General features: G+C 24.1%; 1 protein-coding gene and 1 non-coding gene across 2 annotated transcripts; both read right to left on the minus strand.

Moving 5' to 3' along the window:
• Window positions 1-212: 212 nt before the first annotated feature.
• On the minus strand, window positions 213-7,775 carry LOC135925984 (josephin-1-like). The gene is made up of 4 exons (XM_065461604.1): window positions 7,383-7,775; window positions 6,439-6,564; window positions 1,739-1,857; window positions 213-1,291 (listed from the first exon to the last, which is right to left on the minus strand). Exons 1-4 carry the CDS (start codon window positions 7,529-7,531, stop codon window positions 1,131-1,133), a joined length of 555 nt encoding a protein of 184 aa, XP_065317676.1. The 5' UTR covers window positions 7,532-7,775; the 3' UTR covers window positions 213-1,130.
• Trnae-cuc (transfer RNA glutamic acid (anticodon CUC)) lies at window positions 6,694-6,765 on the minus strand. Its single transcript has one exon. It is a non-coding gene; the product is annotated as a tRNA-Glu (tRNA).
• Window positions 7,776-16,625: the final 8,850 nt, after the last annotated feature.

The following is a 16,625-nucleotide window of genomic DNA, read 5'->3' on the forward strand; positions in this document are numbered from 1 at the left end:
CATAACACATTGAGCTCATCATAATTAATTATTCTTAAAATAAAATTTAAAGTATTCTTTTAATTCAATTTTTTCAAACAAACACATATTAGCACTTATAATATTATATATCTAAGACATACATTTATTCGTCAATTAGATTCGTGCATATCTTCTCAAAATTTTTTTAAACTATAATAATTCTTGGATGACTTTTTTTAGTGAAATGATAAAAGTAAAAAATCATCATAAATACATATGTATAAATAATATATTGATTATTGCATTATTTTAGACAACTTATATTATAATATACTATATAAAATATAAATGTAAATTAAATTTAAATGATAATAGTGTCTCTAATTTCTAAAAAAAAACCCGTCAAAATGTTTAAAAATATAAAAATTATTCATGCATTTTAGTATTACAAGAAAAATTAAAATAAGAAATTTAAAAAGCTTATTAATGCTCCAAATACTGAAACAAAACGGCATAATTTTACTTAATAACATTTTTAAAAAATGAGCAAAAGTTAATATATGATTTGGTGCCCGAAGTATAAATGGTAAAATAAATTACGATGCACGTAATTGTTTTGTTAACTAATAATACTTTTCGCGATTTTGTTTGGATGGTTTGATAAATTAACAGCTTTTAACATATTTTGTTTGGATTATAGATGTTTAGACTTCTTAAGTTTTTTAGGGGTTACATTCAGGTGTAGAAAAATATATAAAGGGTAGGGCGAACTATAACAAAGAAAATATATGATAGACTTATTTCGCGAGTTGTCATTCAAAAGTGAGTGATAAAATACTAATTATCGATGTTGCGATAACTAACTTAAGTAGTTGATTTTAAAATAGATGAAAATATAATTAGAATAACATTATCCTATTGAATTTATACAAATAATACATAGAAGAAAAAATATTTAGTTGTAAATTTCAAGGTAGAAACAAGAGAATCATCATTTTATTTCATCGAGAGATCCACTGGAATATGATCCATACATGGATTTTATAACTGTGGGTACTAATTATATTAATTTGTATTCAGCAGAGCTTCTTATATTTCATAAAATTCGTGATAAATTTTTTAAAAATAATTAAGAGATATTTGACTTATTGATTCTATTTATCATTTTTTTATAATAGCGAATGAGCGGGGCAACATGGTATTATAAGTAAAATTTTGTCTTTACAAGTCAATTGTTCCTTTAAATAATTTTTGAAAACGATTTCAGAATCTCCAAGATTTTCGGGGGAAATTAATTTTGAGTCGAGGTTATAAAAATTTGAGCCGATACCTGGATAAAGAGAAAAAAATATATTTTAGGTTATTCATAATTTCTTTAAAAAGTTGGGTGGCTGGTAATTTATTTTTCACAAGATAATCAAAAGAGTATAGGAGGCGGCTTGTGATCCCTCTCTAATCTTTTTATAATTTGATTTAGGTGGATTGGGCACCTTGTCACTTTATATATAATGCTAAGTCCAAATTAACATTTCTACACTATAAATAATTATTAGAAGAAAAACAAAACCTAAACTAATTTTTAAAAAAGTCTTTTTTTCTTTCTCAAATACAATATGAAGACCATAGCTATTTTTAATTTTGAAAGTTAAAAAAAACCATTTAAAAATTTAATAAATGTTTTCTATATTGATCACTTTCTTTATTGCCGAAATACGAAGAGCTAAATATCGATTCATTTTTATAAAGAAGACATTTTAAATGTGTAATATAAACTTACGTCTCAGACATACCCAATGTCTCCTTTTAAGGGGTAAACTAAAATTCCCAAGCATCATATTTGAAGGGGTGTTAAGAATGAATCCTAGAATGGAGGAAAGATCTAGTTCGTCTATATTTCTAGATATTTAATTTAGACATTAAATTAATTTGGTAGTGATATTAATTAACCATTATTTTATCGAGTTTTTTTCTTTTCATAATATGTATTATGCTGAATAGGTAATATAAAACTTTAAAATACTTGTAAAGAAGTACAACTTAACAAATTAACATCGTGTATTTAGGTTGGCTTTAAATAATTCAAGTCGAGATTATTCTAAATTCGTTTAATACAATAATCTGCTGTTCCTATCTAAAAACAACAAATCTTTTAAAATTGCATCTTCATTATAAAATTATTGGTAATTATGATAACCGCTCTTGGCTCTTAGACGATTTCAAATAACTTGATTAGTTTTAATTTAGAAAAATCTCTTTCTTTGTGACCAAGGAAACAGAGAGAGTAGCCACTATCCTTAATCCTAATGCAAAGTTTGAAAATATATCATCTCAAATTTTTTTAGCAGGTGACATATTTTAATCAGAGTTGTTAAAGTATCTATATATAAAAATGGTATCTATATCTCGATACACCCTTTTAAATATCTGTGGATATATTTTTTAAGCTTTTTATATTATAAAAATACATAAAAATATTCAGATTAATATAATTAAAAAAAATTAAAATATTATTAATATAAATATTCATTAAATATTATTTTTTTCCCCTCAATTAAATCTATAGATATCAATCAGTTCAAGATTGTTAAGGATATTTTTATAAGGAATACGATGCCCATTAATGATAAAAAACAATACCATTGATGCGCAAAATTATTTTAAGCAAATTAATTTATTTAGAATTTTTTAAAATAATTGGTAACTCAGTGAACATCGGTTTAAATATTTAAAAAATTATTTATTATTAAAAAAATAATAAATATGCGATTGACTGGATATTGATGGAAATTTTTTGATGTAATAATAATTCAAAGTTTCATTGCTCAAAAGTTTTAAGTATTACATACTTTTTTCGTTCAATTGGCGTAATATATTTTTTTAAATTCACCAGAACTGGAAGAAAATCTTCCACTCATTTATATATAAGTGAATATTCTTATTTTCGTAATATTAAAAATATGTCAAATTTAAGTAAATTAAATAAATTTTTAAATGATATAATTTTATATATAAGTATTTATGTTTTTCCTTAAAATTGTATATATCTATATATTGTCAGTTTATATATTATGTTTATTCAAATAAATAGCTTAATTATCTACTATTTGATTTAATAGTCCTAACTTAGTAGCATCCAATATAGCACACGCTTTTAAAATTTTTTAAATAATGTACTCTATTTTTAATGTAAAATTAAAGAATTAATAATTTTAACAAAAAAAAATTATGCTAACTTAGCAGCATAATATAGTATACCTTGTCCATTTTTAATATAAAAAGAATTGTAAAAATTTTCACAAGGAAAAATATGAAATTCTTAAAACTTTTGAGTAATGAAGCTTTGAATTATTGTTACATCAAAAAATTTCTACCAATATCCAGATGATCGCATATTTATTATTTTTTAATAAATTTTTTTAAAAAATAATATTAAAAAAATAAATATATATATAAAAAATAATATTAAAAATTTCCCCGAGTTCCAGTGAGTTACCAATAAATATTCCCATGACTTTTAATAAAAAATTATAAGTTCAATGTAAAATTTTTTAAATTTAAATGAGAATTTGTTCTAATAAAAATAGGATTAATATTTTTTCAATTCCAACACCATATAAAAATATTGTTTACATATTTTAAGCTCTCATAATAAGCGAAACCCTCTATAAAAGTATGGTAAAAATTGTATCTACATCCAGATCCATTTTTAGATGATGTATCTGTATCTAGATCCATTTAACCCTTCAATACTCTGGTGGGGTATATGAAACCCCAGGCATGCTAGAAATGATAATACATAAAAACGGTAAAATATTATGATCTGGGTTCTTCAGTAGCTTCATCAAATATATCATAGAATCTATATTCCAAATTTCATATATTTCGGTTGAGCAGTTTTTAAGATATAAGCATTTTGTGACTGATTGGGGTTTGTGAGACCCCACCAGAGTAAATTTGTAATTTTTTAAGAAATTTTTTTTTTTAATTTTTAAAATTATAAATATATACTACTATATTATAAAATTTATTAAAACAAAATTTAAATATCTTATACTTTGATTGAGATATATGAAAAAGAAAACTTAAACATTTTTTTTTGGTGGAGTTATTTTATTCTTATTTTCACCATCTGGCTCATTTCTCAAATTATTTTTATCATATACTATGATTTTTGCAGATTGTAGTAAATAAAAATTTATTTAATTTTATTTGAGGTGATTATGACTATGTAATTGATAATGAGGAATAAGATTTTATTTATGATAGTGATCATGATACACAATCTGAATTAGATGAAGAAGATATGCTAGTTGAAACAGACAATAAACTTAAATATTATTTAGGTAAATATAGAATTATTTATCATATCTATTTCTCTGTAAAAGTAGCTAAAAATGGTGACTCAATGGAAAAAGGATTGTAAATCAAAGAGTAAGAACACGTCAACAAAATTTAATTTTTCATATGCCAGGAGTAAAAGAATTTGGGAAAGAAGCTGATACCCCAGGAAAATGGTTTGATTTGTTTATATCACCAAAAATGAGTGAAGAAATTATTTATCACAAATGAAAAAATTAAAATTATAAGTAAAAACTACACTGATCAATATGAAAGTTCTACTAAAGAAGTTGATGAATAGAATTCAAGGCATTATTGGGAATTTTTTATTTAGCTGGAATTTTCAAATCAAATCATCAAAATATGTCAGATTTATGGAAATCTGATGGGTTTGGAATTGAGATATTTAGAGTAACAATAATACTCAAAAGATTCAGATTTCTAATTCATACAATATTGATGACATATTGACAAGAGGAGAGAGAAAAATGGCAGACAAAGCAACTCACATTAGAAATATTTTTCAAGAATTTGTTGATAACTGCTACAGATTTTATACAATATCAGAATATGCAACCCTAGATGAAATGCTTCCAGCATTTCGTGGAAAATGCCCATTCAGGCAATACATGCCAAATAAACCATCAAAATATAACATAAAACTATACTCCCCTTATAAAAAAACAAAATATTTTTGTCAAATATATAAAAAAAATTTATGTTTAGAACACAATAATATTTTATGTAATAAATGTTTTGCATGTCAAATTTAGCATATTTCAATGTTCTATATTTTTTTTATATTTGAATATTTTTTTTTATATTGAAGAATAAAGATCCATATTATGAATTATCATGATTATGTGATGGATAAGTTATTTTTTTAATTTTGAAAATGCCCATTCAGGCAATACATGCCAAATAAACCATCAAAATATAACATAAAACTATACTCCCCAAACAAAATATTTTTGTCAAATATATAAAAAAAATTTATGTTTAGAACACAATAATATTTTATGTAATAAATGTTTTGCATGTCAAATTTAGCATATTTCAATGTTCTATATTTTTTTTATATTTGAATATTTTTTTTTATATTGAAGAATAAAGATCCATATTATGAATTATCATGATTATGTGATGGATAAGTTATTTTTTTAATTTTATATTAGAAATTTAAAAAAAGTAAGCTTTTTAAAAAATTTTTTGGCACAATTATAATTATCCTCATCATCTTTAATCTAGGCTTAAGAAATAAAAATATTTTATCAAGCTTAAGGTTAGATCTATCATATATCTGAAAATAATGAATATAACTGGAGATATATGCATTTGAAATTGGGGTCTATTAAACAACACCCGAGTACTAACGTCATTTTTTTAACCGGAGTATGAAGGTTTAAAAATATCTTTTAACAACCCTGATTTTCGCAAGTGTTATCCTATAAATAATAATTACACCAAATTGCTGATTATTTTAAGAGCGCTTCTTTTTACACTTATTCGCTATTTCGAATATTGTGCAAAAAAATTCAAAATGCGATTTGAAAGATGAAAGTCACAGCCGATTTTCAATGGCACACCTGCCTGTAAAATTATGCATAAGTTGCCGGTTTCGGTCAAAATTTTTTCCTGGGCTGACCTCCACTCATAAAAATTATACACTAAAAAAATAGTTGTAGATTTAAAATACAAGATAGTTTCAAAAAGGAATTGGTCAGATTAAGCAAGGTTTTAACAAAATCACCTTAATCACAAAAGAGTGATGAGTGAGATTAAAATATTTAAAAAAAGACTACATGATACCATTTGAAGAATTTTAAATAATTTACCCTTTTATTTATGAAATAAATTCTAATTTTTGAAAAATGATTATTTTCTGTATATGTTATGTTATATTTCTTGGTAATTTAATAATCTTTATTATGTTAATTCCAAATCCTATTTAGATAAAATAAATTTTCTAGATGGGTAGTTTCTGGGGTCATTAAGGCTCAAGGGGAAGCCTTGGGGGGGGGAGTATCAACTCAGAGGCCTTGAAATTAGGTCATCATTTTTAAAAAAAAAATTTCTCAAAATTATATATAAATGGTATTTTTGACCGTTAACAAAAAAAATTTACACAATAAGAATTACTTTCTTTTATCGAACCACACGCATTCATAACCTTTGTTTTGAAGTGCTAACATGATCACGTTTATGTCGTAATTTCCTAAACCTAGTAGACTGCAATGTGGGTTCCAAACTTTGCCCGGTGTAATTCTAAAAATATTAAAACAATAATTAATGTTTAAAATAACAACAATTTCATAAAATTAAAATAGTTTAATTTTTATGCTTGTGTTAGAATATAAAAAAAATTATAATAAATATATTTCAACAAAAAAAACATTCCCAAGCCGGGAATCGAACCCGGGCCGTCGCGGTGAGAACGCGAAATCCTAGCCCCTAGACCACTTGGGATATATTAAATTATATAGATTTTTGAAAATTTATAAGATACTTTTATAAGTATATATTTTTCTTTAAAAAAATGCTTAACTCAAAATTAAATTGAAGCTAATTTTTTCTTATTTTATATTAGAAAAAAATTAATATTTTAATTTTTATTAAAATAAATTTTGATAATTCATCTCTAGGCTAAATATTCCTGAGGTTGGGATAAGTATGAGGTCTTAAAATATATGAAAATTATAATGAGCTTTATAAAATACTTTTGTATATAAGTTTTAAATTTTACAAGTTAAAATATATTTATTGATTAAGGTTTGATAAAAAGCTGATTTCTATAAATAAATTTCAACTAAAACAACCTATATATGTGAAAAATTAGAATTGATATAGTGTTTAAATAACAAGATATGAAAATAGGTTTTCTAGAATATTATCCCAGTACCCCACTTTACTTGATGGAAAATAAACAAGAATAAAATTCATATCCTTTTTAATTTATTATTATATACACAGAACTTATATTTTCATAAATTTACATCTGCATTAAATAATTTGATACAGATACATCATAATTTAATAAAAATATTGTTTAAAAAAAAATTAAATTTGAATTCATAAAATTATACTTTTGACACAAACAATCCATTTCATATTTAGTAAAAGCATTTGGTTTTTGCATTAGATTATTCAGGGAATGTAAGGCACACAATTCTTTGACTTGCTTTTCATGGTATACAAGATTAGATGTAGCCCCATTTGTTAAATTATTATGCATTTGCCATGGAGATATAAAAACATTTACAATATTCAAAATTTTTTGAATCGATGCAATATAACACGCTTACATCATCTTCATATATCTCCTATTCTATCTTTTTATAAATAACAATAGTGACTCACGGTAGGACCATATTAGTTTGTTTTTATGATTTAAAAACTTGAAAAGCAGATAATTTAGTTAAATAATCATACAAAGGTGTTTTCGAATATTGGCTGGCATTATATAATATTTTATAATTTTTCCTCATGTAATAATTAATAACTTGGCTACAAATTTAATTCCGTTTATGTTATACAATTTTCAATCAAGTAAATCAACACAACCTAAATCTTATTATTTATTGATACAAACATTATTTGAATAATTATATTAAGGGAGATTTATCAGACAATTTTATATTTCATTCGGATAGGGTAAATAAACCAGAATTGTTATCTATAATTATACAGATCCCTCTTATGCAATGTAACAGTATCGATATTTTTAGTAATCAATAATAAAATGCATATATATTTTGGACACAATCATATTTTTATATTTTATTTTATTTTATTTGTATTATCCGAGTTTATTTCTTAACAATTATGAAAAACACTAGTGTTGTATTGCTGCAAAAAAGAAACGCGTTACCGTTACTCGTTACATCTGAAAAAGAAACGCGTTACCGTTACTCGTTACATCTGAAAAAGGAACGCGTTACCGTTACTATATACCTTTTCAAAAAAGAAACGCGCGTTACTGACTTTTCTAAAAAGTAACTGGGTACTCGTTACTTAAAAAATTAAATATACAAAAATAATATTTATTTTTTTCGGACAATATATAATAAAATAAAACTATACAAAAAGAATATATAAGATCGTTTTATAAAAAAAATATTCATATATTTAATTATAATATAAATCAAATTATACAAAAATAATATATTATAAGATAACATCATGTAACAATTTTTTATTTATTTTTAGTAACAATTGATTTCAAAATTTTAATCAGACAAACAAGAGCGCTTAGTGCTCAACTCAGCTGGTTAAATAATGGGATGTTATATATAGTATTTTAATAAATAAAATCTATAATGGAATTCTCTGTAAAATTTTGTTATTGGATAAATTCTGGCTACGCCACTCTTTCATTTCATATATATTTATTATTTAAACAAAGTTTTTTAAAATCACTATCTTTTATTCTTTAAATTTATTAACAATTATAGTCAAACCAATAGCAATACTAAAACAAGAAATAGATAGTGGCGTCGCTAGGAGAGAGGGCGTGCAGGAGCTCGCCCCTGAAAAATTTGAATAGCCTTCTGAAGCAAAAAATTTTTTTTTAAGGACTCCTTAATATCCCCTTGAATTAAGATTAAATTTTGTAATTGCTCCCTGAACAATTTCTTTCATAATTTTATTGAGTAATATATAGATTTAATTTTATTATTTAAAAATTAATAAGACTATCTTATTTAATGAATACTATTTTAATTATTAGATTAGATTAATACATATAAATTATATTTTCACTATGTTAGCTTGCGATCAAGTTCTGTGTTAAAAATATATCAATATCCACTCATTAAATATTAATTTAACATTAACAGTTGAATCTTAATTGACATTTATTAATTAAATTATTATATAACCCCAATTAAATTAATATAATCATTAATTAATTGAAAATTAACAAATTTAATTTGTAATTAACCGAATATTATTGATTTTTAAATTCAATTATCATGTCTCTTTCTAAAATTATTCCAAATCCAAATAAGTATAAGATTTATTTATAAAAAGTAGTAGGCATATAGTTTATAATCCTCTATTATATATAATTATTTATAAAATATTAGGTAAAATGTTACTTTTGCAGACGTATTTGACAGTTATATAATATATTACAGTTAATATTTTTAAAATTTTACTAATCAATGCTTTTGATAATAAATATAAGTAACAATTTGCCTTCAACTATTTAACGCCATCTATTTATTTAAAATATTATTATAATTAAACATCTTATTTTTTATCCCACAATGTATGTAATAAATTAGATATCTTTTCTTCTCTTTTTTTACGTGTTTTTAGGAATGCTATTTTTTTCTTCTTTGGAAAACAGTTTTGATTAAAAATTTTAATACGAATCTATTTTAGATATTTTTACAAACTACTATTATTTTAACATATAATATCCAACTAGAGATGGTGCGACAATAATATATAAAATTTTAATTGCTTTCATGATATCATACTGGTTCTTATTTTATAGTTACAAAATGTTTCATTTCTAATATGTCATCCTTGCCGTGTAAATTACTCAAGGCTTCAATATATTTGCATATTTATTCTAAAGATTTTTAGTGTTTTTGTTTCATCAATTCTAACATAATAAATCATCGTGAGTGTCATGGCTATGACTGTAAATTAACCAGCATCTATTATTTGTGTGGCTCTGTAATTTAAGATAATTACTACAGCTGCTGAGAGCAAATGATTGCATATTTTAGATATGCAATAATGGTCTCAACTGTGTAGTCGTTTATATATCATTAAAAATGGAAGATACTCTTTTAGAAATTTAATATCTCACAATAATTTTCTCGATTAATTATCTCCATCATGTCATCTAAGAGGAAGCTTTAACTACCATATCAGGCGCGTAACCAATGGGGGGGAAAGGGGTTTTCATAAATATCATTTTAAGCTAATAAAAATTTAACCCCCCCCCCCCCACCCCCTACCCCCCCCCCCCACCACCAATCAAAATTTTACAAATATTTGAATATCAATTTTCCAACATATTATTCAAAAATATTAATAAAATGGAAAAATATTTAATCAAAGAGATTGAAATCAAACGATAATTTATAAATAAGGCTGAGCATGAAAAAATGTAATGTGTCGTCAGCAGCGATATCATTATTGGATTCAATTGATCAATCAGAGTTTATCATTGATGCTAGTTGCGTCAATAAATTATTTTTAGCTAACTACTTTGTAGAAATTTCAAAAACCAAATTTAGATTTGGTTCAGGTTATTGATTTGGTGGAAAATATACATGAACAGGTAGATACAATAAGAATGAATGTTTCATAATATTTATCTAGACGTTGAATCGAAGGCTAAATTTTATGATATAACACTAATTAAACCTCGTCTAGCACCTAGGCCATTATTGAGATGAAAATAAATATTGGCTCAACTGAGGAATATTATAATATATCCATTTTCATCCCTAGATACTTTATTATCGCAAATAAAAGTACGGGTTTTAGATAAAAAACATGTCTTTAGCAATCTTCAAGTTTTATTACTCAAAGATCCTTCTTCATTTTCTAATGCCACTATTGGTAAAATTTAATATTTAGAAAAATTTTATTCCTATGAGATTGATACTGAAATAAATTTAATCAGTGAATTCGAATTGTGGTATAAATATTTATACGTTTAGCTATTTTACCTGAGCATTTTATTGATGCGCTCAATCGGTGTAAAGAAACCTTGGCTCAATTTCCTAATATTTCGAAGTTGTTTTATATTCTTGCATGTTTGCCTATTACAACATGTACGAATAAAAGGACTTTTTCCAACTTGAGAAGGTTGAAAACATATTTATGAATTACTTAATCTCGGCTAAATGGGTTAGCTCTGTTAAATATACACAGAGATTTGGTTCCAACGACAAACGAAATAATTAAAAATCTTGTATTTGATAAGAAGTTAAAAAAACTTGTTAATTTAATTATTTTCTAATGAATATTTTAAACACACTACTATTAGTATTTTCAATAAAAAAATTATATTCTACTTATATTGTATGAGAATTTAAGCTGAGGCTAGTTTTTAATGCAAATTTTATAAAAAAAATGACATTACACTTTATTTCAACTTTACATTTAAAACCTTTACATTTAAAAATACTTTATTAAATATAATATACCTAACTTGAAATAATAAAAAGAGGCTTGTAATATCCTATCCATAAGCACGAATTAGTAAATAATAGTTAAAAATAGAAATATAATTATTATTAAATTATGAATAATTTAATAGAATAGCTAAATAAGACCCAAGGCCGGGGGAAAGCTGGCCGAAGGCCAGGTAAATGAGGTTTGGGGGCGAAGCCCCCAAAAAATTCCCCCCCCCCCCCCCTATAAGAAAATCCTGGATACGCCACTGTACCATATAGTTTTATGATTTGGATTGGTCGTTTATATTCTCTTCTTTAAGAATTTTTAATTTGGTAAGGCCTATAAATTTTTTCTTATTAGTGTTCATTCTATAAAACATTGTCTAAAATGGTAACAGAGAGTTTAGTTTCATGACCTTTTATCAATGTAAGTTGCTCAGAATTATAAAGCCTTATGTGGTTTTTAAAAACCATTATCAATTGACAGAGTTGGGCAGGTCCTCCAGAAAAAGAATCTAGATACAGATTCTTTATAAAAAAATGAATCTTAGATACAGATACTAGTATCTTTTTCAAAATATCCAAAAGATACAAGATAAAAGATACTTGTATCTTTTACTAAATTAGAGTATCTTAAATACAAGATCCTTTTAAATTATAAATACCAATTAAATTAGATGAGTTTATAAAATACAGTTTTTATTATTTATTTGTGAAGAACATAGCAAACACATATAAGAATTATTTGCAATAATTAATAAAATATTTATTAATAAATTAATTATAATAACCAGGGATTTTAATATTAGTTTTTACCTATTAATAGCTTAAACAGGGAAGGGAGAGTAATATAGTTAATGGGAGTTGAAAATTTGCAAATAAGAAAAAAAATAAAATCAAATGATTTATTAGAATTGCAGGTTATTTTCTGTGTTGTTTTAAATATAGCTTATATTCGGAGTATATGGCTAAATGGCATCTCTAAAAAAAATATATTAGTTTTATTTTATTCATTATCTTTAATAAGTATTTATCATTACTTATTTGTGATTTTTATGTATTATTTAAATTAGTTTATTTTCTAATATGACTTATTAATTCTTGCGTTTGTAATATCATATATATATATCATGTAAATATCTTTTCAAATTTTTTTTATATATTTCTTGCAAAATCATTAATTATATATAAAAAATATCATAATAATGTACAACTTTATATTATAAATATTAAATACATAATTATTATTAAAAAAAAATATACATAAAAATGGATTTCGATTTTATTTATAAAAATAAATGATTTTATATATAATTTTTTAAAAAATTGTATAACATTTTATTTTTGTTAAAGAAGCCATTTTATATCGGATCAAATTTTATAATATTGGCGGACAACCGATATTTTAAAATGGGTAAAACCGGCCCGATCCGATCCGATAAAAAATCGGCGCATCCCTAATATATTTTATATATAATTATTTTAAGTTCTTATTAGAGAAAATATTTAAGCTACAATTGATATATAAAAATATTAGATAATTTTAAAAGGCTCTTAATAAAATAATTATAATAAGGTAGAATTTAACTTTATTAGTTACTTTTATTTATTTATAATATAAGTAAAATTACATTACAGTATTTATTTACAAAATTTAATCAATTTAAAATGCATTAAAGAAAATTATTATGTTTAATAATTAATTAATAAATATTCTGCCATATTGTTATTTTTTTTGCGCATTCTGTTTATAAAGGTGTGCGAGATTCTCTTCAGAATCTGATTTTAGTGAAGCTGGTGATATTGACATTATCGCCGCAAGATGACCTCTGATAAATTGGAAATATTGGTATTTTTAAAAAGAAATCTTCGTTATATTAATGTTAAATATTTATTTCAAATTTCATAATATAATTGTTTATTACTTATTATGTATATAGATTAATGTTATTATTATTATATAAAAGTGATATAATAATAAAAATATTTTATATACTTTTAGAATTGCAATTGATTTGAATATGAATATAAACTATAACTCATCATTATAATATATTTGAGTGACATAAGTTATGGTATAGTTAAATTATAGATGTTATACTAATAAAGTATATTAAAAATTAAAAGCATTGGTATCTTTAGAGAATACAAAATTAGATATGATATCGGATCGGTAATCGGCCGATATCAATTTAATATCGGGAATATCGGATCGGCTTCCAAAAAGTGGTATTGACACACCCCTAAAAAATATATATCCAAAATGATTTTAATTTGTAATCAAACATCTTCTATAAAAATTTTTAATAACAATTATCTAAGAGGGACTTAAGTATATGTATTATTATGTTGATAATTATAAAATAAAAATATAATATACTTTAATATGTTTAACAAAGTTTGTAAAGGAGTTTGTTGAACCTTTAATAACTTTTTTACTTGTGCAATATTGACATTCAGCTTGTACTTTGTTCTTTTTCACATGAATTACTTTATAAAATTTTCCATCTAGAATTTTAAGATTCGGATTTGATTCAGGTGAACCCATCTCCATAATTTCATCTTCACTACTATGATTGTTAAACATTTTACAAATTAAAAAATATTACATATAAAATATATCCTTCTCTTATTTAGTTTTGGTGTTGTTATTTTTAATCTATCTATCTTTATGACCTATAACATTTCCAACTAATTTTGGTTATCAATATATTTAAAATATAGCGGGAAAAAATAAAGAAAATAATATGCAAAGAATATGGGTGGTGACGATATGGTGCGAGGTTCGAGTCAGTAAAAATATATTTTATTAACTAATTTCTTTTTCTTTTGTTAAGGTATTTATACATTTTCTAACATATAAATTAGAATATAAAACGAAATACAAAAAAGTAAAATAATATTAAAAAAGTAAGGTTACGCCGTTTATAAAATAAAATTAGATTATAACAAAAATAATAAAAGTTCAAATGCAAAAAACAAAAAATAAGATAAAGGAATAACGCAACATTCTCCCTCTTCTGATAATTTCATCGGAGAAGTCATAGAGAGTTTGTTGTTCAAGTGGTTTATAATTTTGGTAATCAAGTTGTATCACATTTCTCAAATTTCATAATTAATCCAGTCGAATATTGGAATTTGGAATAAATCGGAATATATAATTTGGAATAGTTGATCAAATCAAATATATGAATAATATGCACGAATAAAATTTTGAATTTTGGAACAATAAAATATATAATAAGGAATGATAATTTATGGAATAAGGAATAAAATTTTAATGATAAATCATAATAATTATTATATTATTTTTAAGCTAATCATAGCGTTTTATACTTTTAGCGTTTTATGCGTTTTATATTTTTAGCGTTTTATATTTTATAAGCGTTTAATTTTTCGTGTTTTAGTGTTTAATTAATTTTTGTTTATTTTCTATGTCCCAGGTTAAAATATGCAAATAATATATTATTCACATTTCCCTCTCTTTAAATAAAATTTTAAATTTCACACCCTAATTTTAATTCAAAAAAAAAAATTCTTCATAAGATGTTTTGAAAATTCACCACATAATTTAAATATATTTTTCTAAAATGAATGTTTTTTTACATAACTTTTTGTCTTCAAAGCTTTTAATTTCAAAAACTTTTTATCATATTAAGTATTACTTATAAGGGTTATTTGAATCAATCATGTGATTTAAAAATTACATTTTAACATATTTAAAATTAAGTTTTATCTTCTTGTTTAGGATTTTTAATATTTTTAATTATATTTAAGAATTCATCTTTAGGTTTATGTTAATTTACAACAATTGGTCATCATTCAAGAAATCAAAAAATATCAATATTATCCATTATGATTTTACATTTTAGTAATTTTAAAAATTTATAACATGCCTTTATCCTGGCATAAAATTTTAATTTATAATACTTCTTACGTGGATTAGAATAATAAGTAACCATCATTGGTCTCACAAAATAGAATTCATAACCTATCGTTCAACTTCCATATCAGTTCTTCCTAGGTTGTCACATTAGGTTAGGTGCTGGCTATTATATTCCAGTCCAACATCCAGAGCCGGGACACCATAAAGAAAGAAGCTTTTTGCATGAAAGAACGTACTAAGGTTTGATTCTTGGTCATCTCAGTAGTTTAGGTAGTCACAATAGATAAGGTAGTCATAACATCACAATAGATAAGGTAGTCATAATAGGTAGTCATCTCCATAGGTTAAGCACAAGGTAGAGTCATAATAGGTAGTCATCTCCATAGGTTAAGCAATCAACACAATAGGTAGTCATATAAATAGAGTCATCTCAATGGATTAAACAATCGTCACAATAGGTAGTCTAAATAGAGTCATCTCAATGGATTAAACAATCGTCACAATAGGTAGTCATATAAATAGAGTCATCTCAATGGATTAAGCAATCGTCATAGATTAGATGGTCATCTCAGCAGATTAGGTAGTCATCTTTTTCTAGTCCACCACCCAAAGGGCACCATGCAAAGAATATGGGTGGTGACGATATGGTGCGAGGTTCGAGTCAGTAAAAATATATTTTATTAACTAATTTCTTTTTCTTTTGTTAAGGTATTTATACATTTTCTAACATATAAATTAGAATATAAAACGAAATACAAAAAAGTAAAATAATATTAAAAAAGTAAGGTTACGCCGTTTATAAAATAAAATTAGATTATAACAAAAATAATAAAAGTTCAAATGCAAATAACAAAAAATAAGATAAAGGAATAACGCAACATAATACAAGATTTCACGAAGAAAATAAAGTTACATTGTGTGATATGTAAGTGTTTTAAACAAGAATATTAAAAAGAATCTGTATCTGTATCTTTTTAAAGAAAATGAAAAAGATACAAGATTCTTTTCAAAATAAAGGATCTTAGATACAGATACTAGTATCTTATTAAAAATGTCAATAAGATATTGAGTACAAGATACAAAAGGATCTTGTATCTTAGATACAAGTATTCGCGGTACTGACCAACTCTGTCAATTGAGGCATATGTATAAATAACCTTTTTTATCACTTGCAATTCTTTAGACGTAAATTTGTTTTATATCAACCATCGAAAACATTTTATACTGTAATAAATAGATTTTGTATTAACCCTGTATTGCATGTACTATGTTAGAATAATTTTTTTTTGGCAAACTAG

Source organism: Gordionus sp. m RMFG-2023, chromosome 3 (genome assembly GCF_954871325.1).
Source record: "Gordionus sp. m RMFG-2023 chromosome 3, tfGorSpeb1-WG-v2, whole genome shotgun sequence".
Classification (NCBI taxonomy): domain Eukaryota; kingdom Metazoa; phylum Nematomorpha; class Gordioida; order Chordodea; family Parachordodidae; genus Gordionus; species Gordionus sp. m RMFG-2023.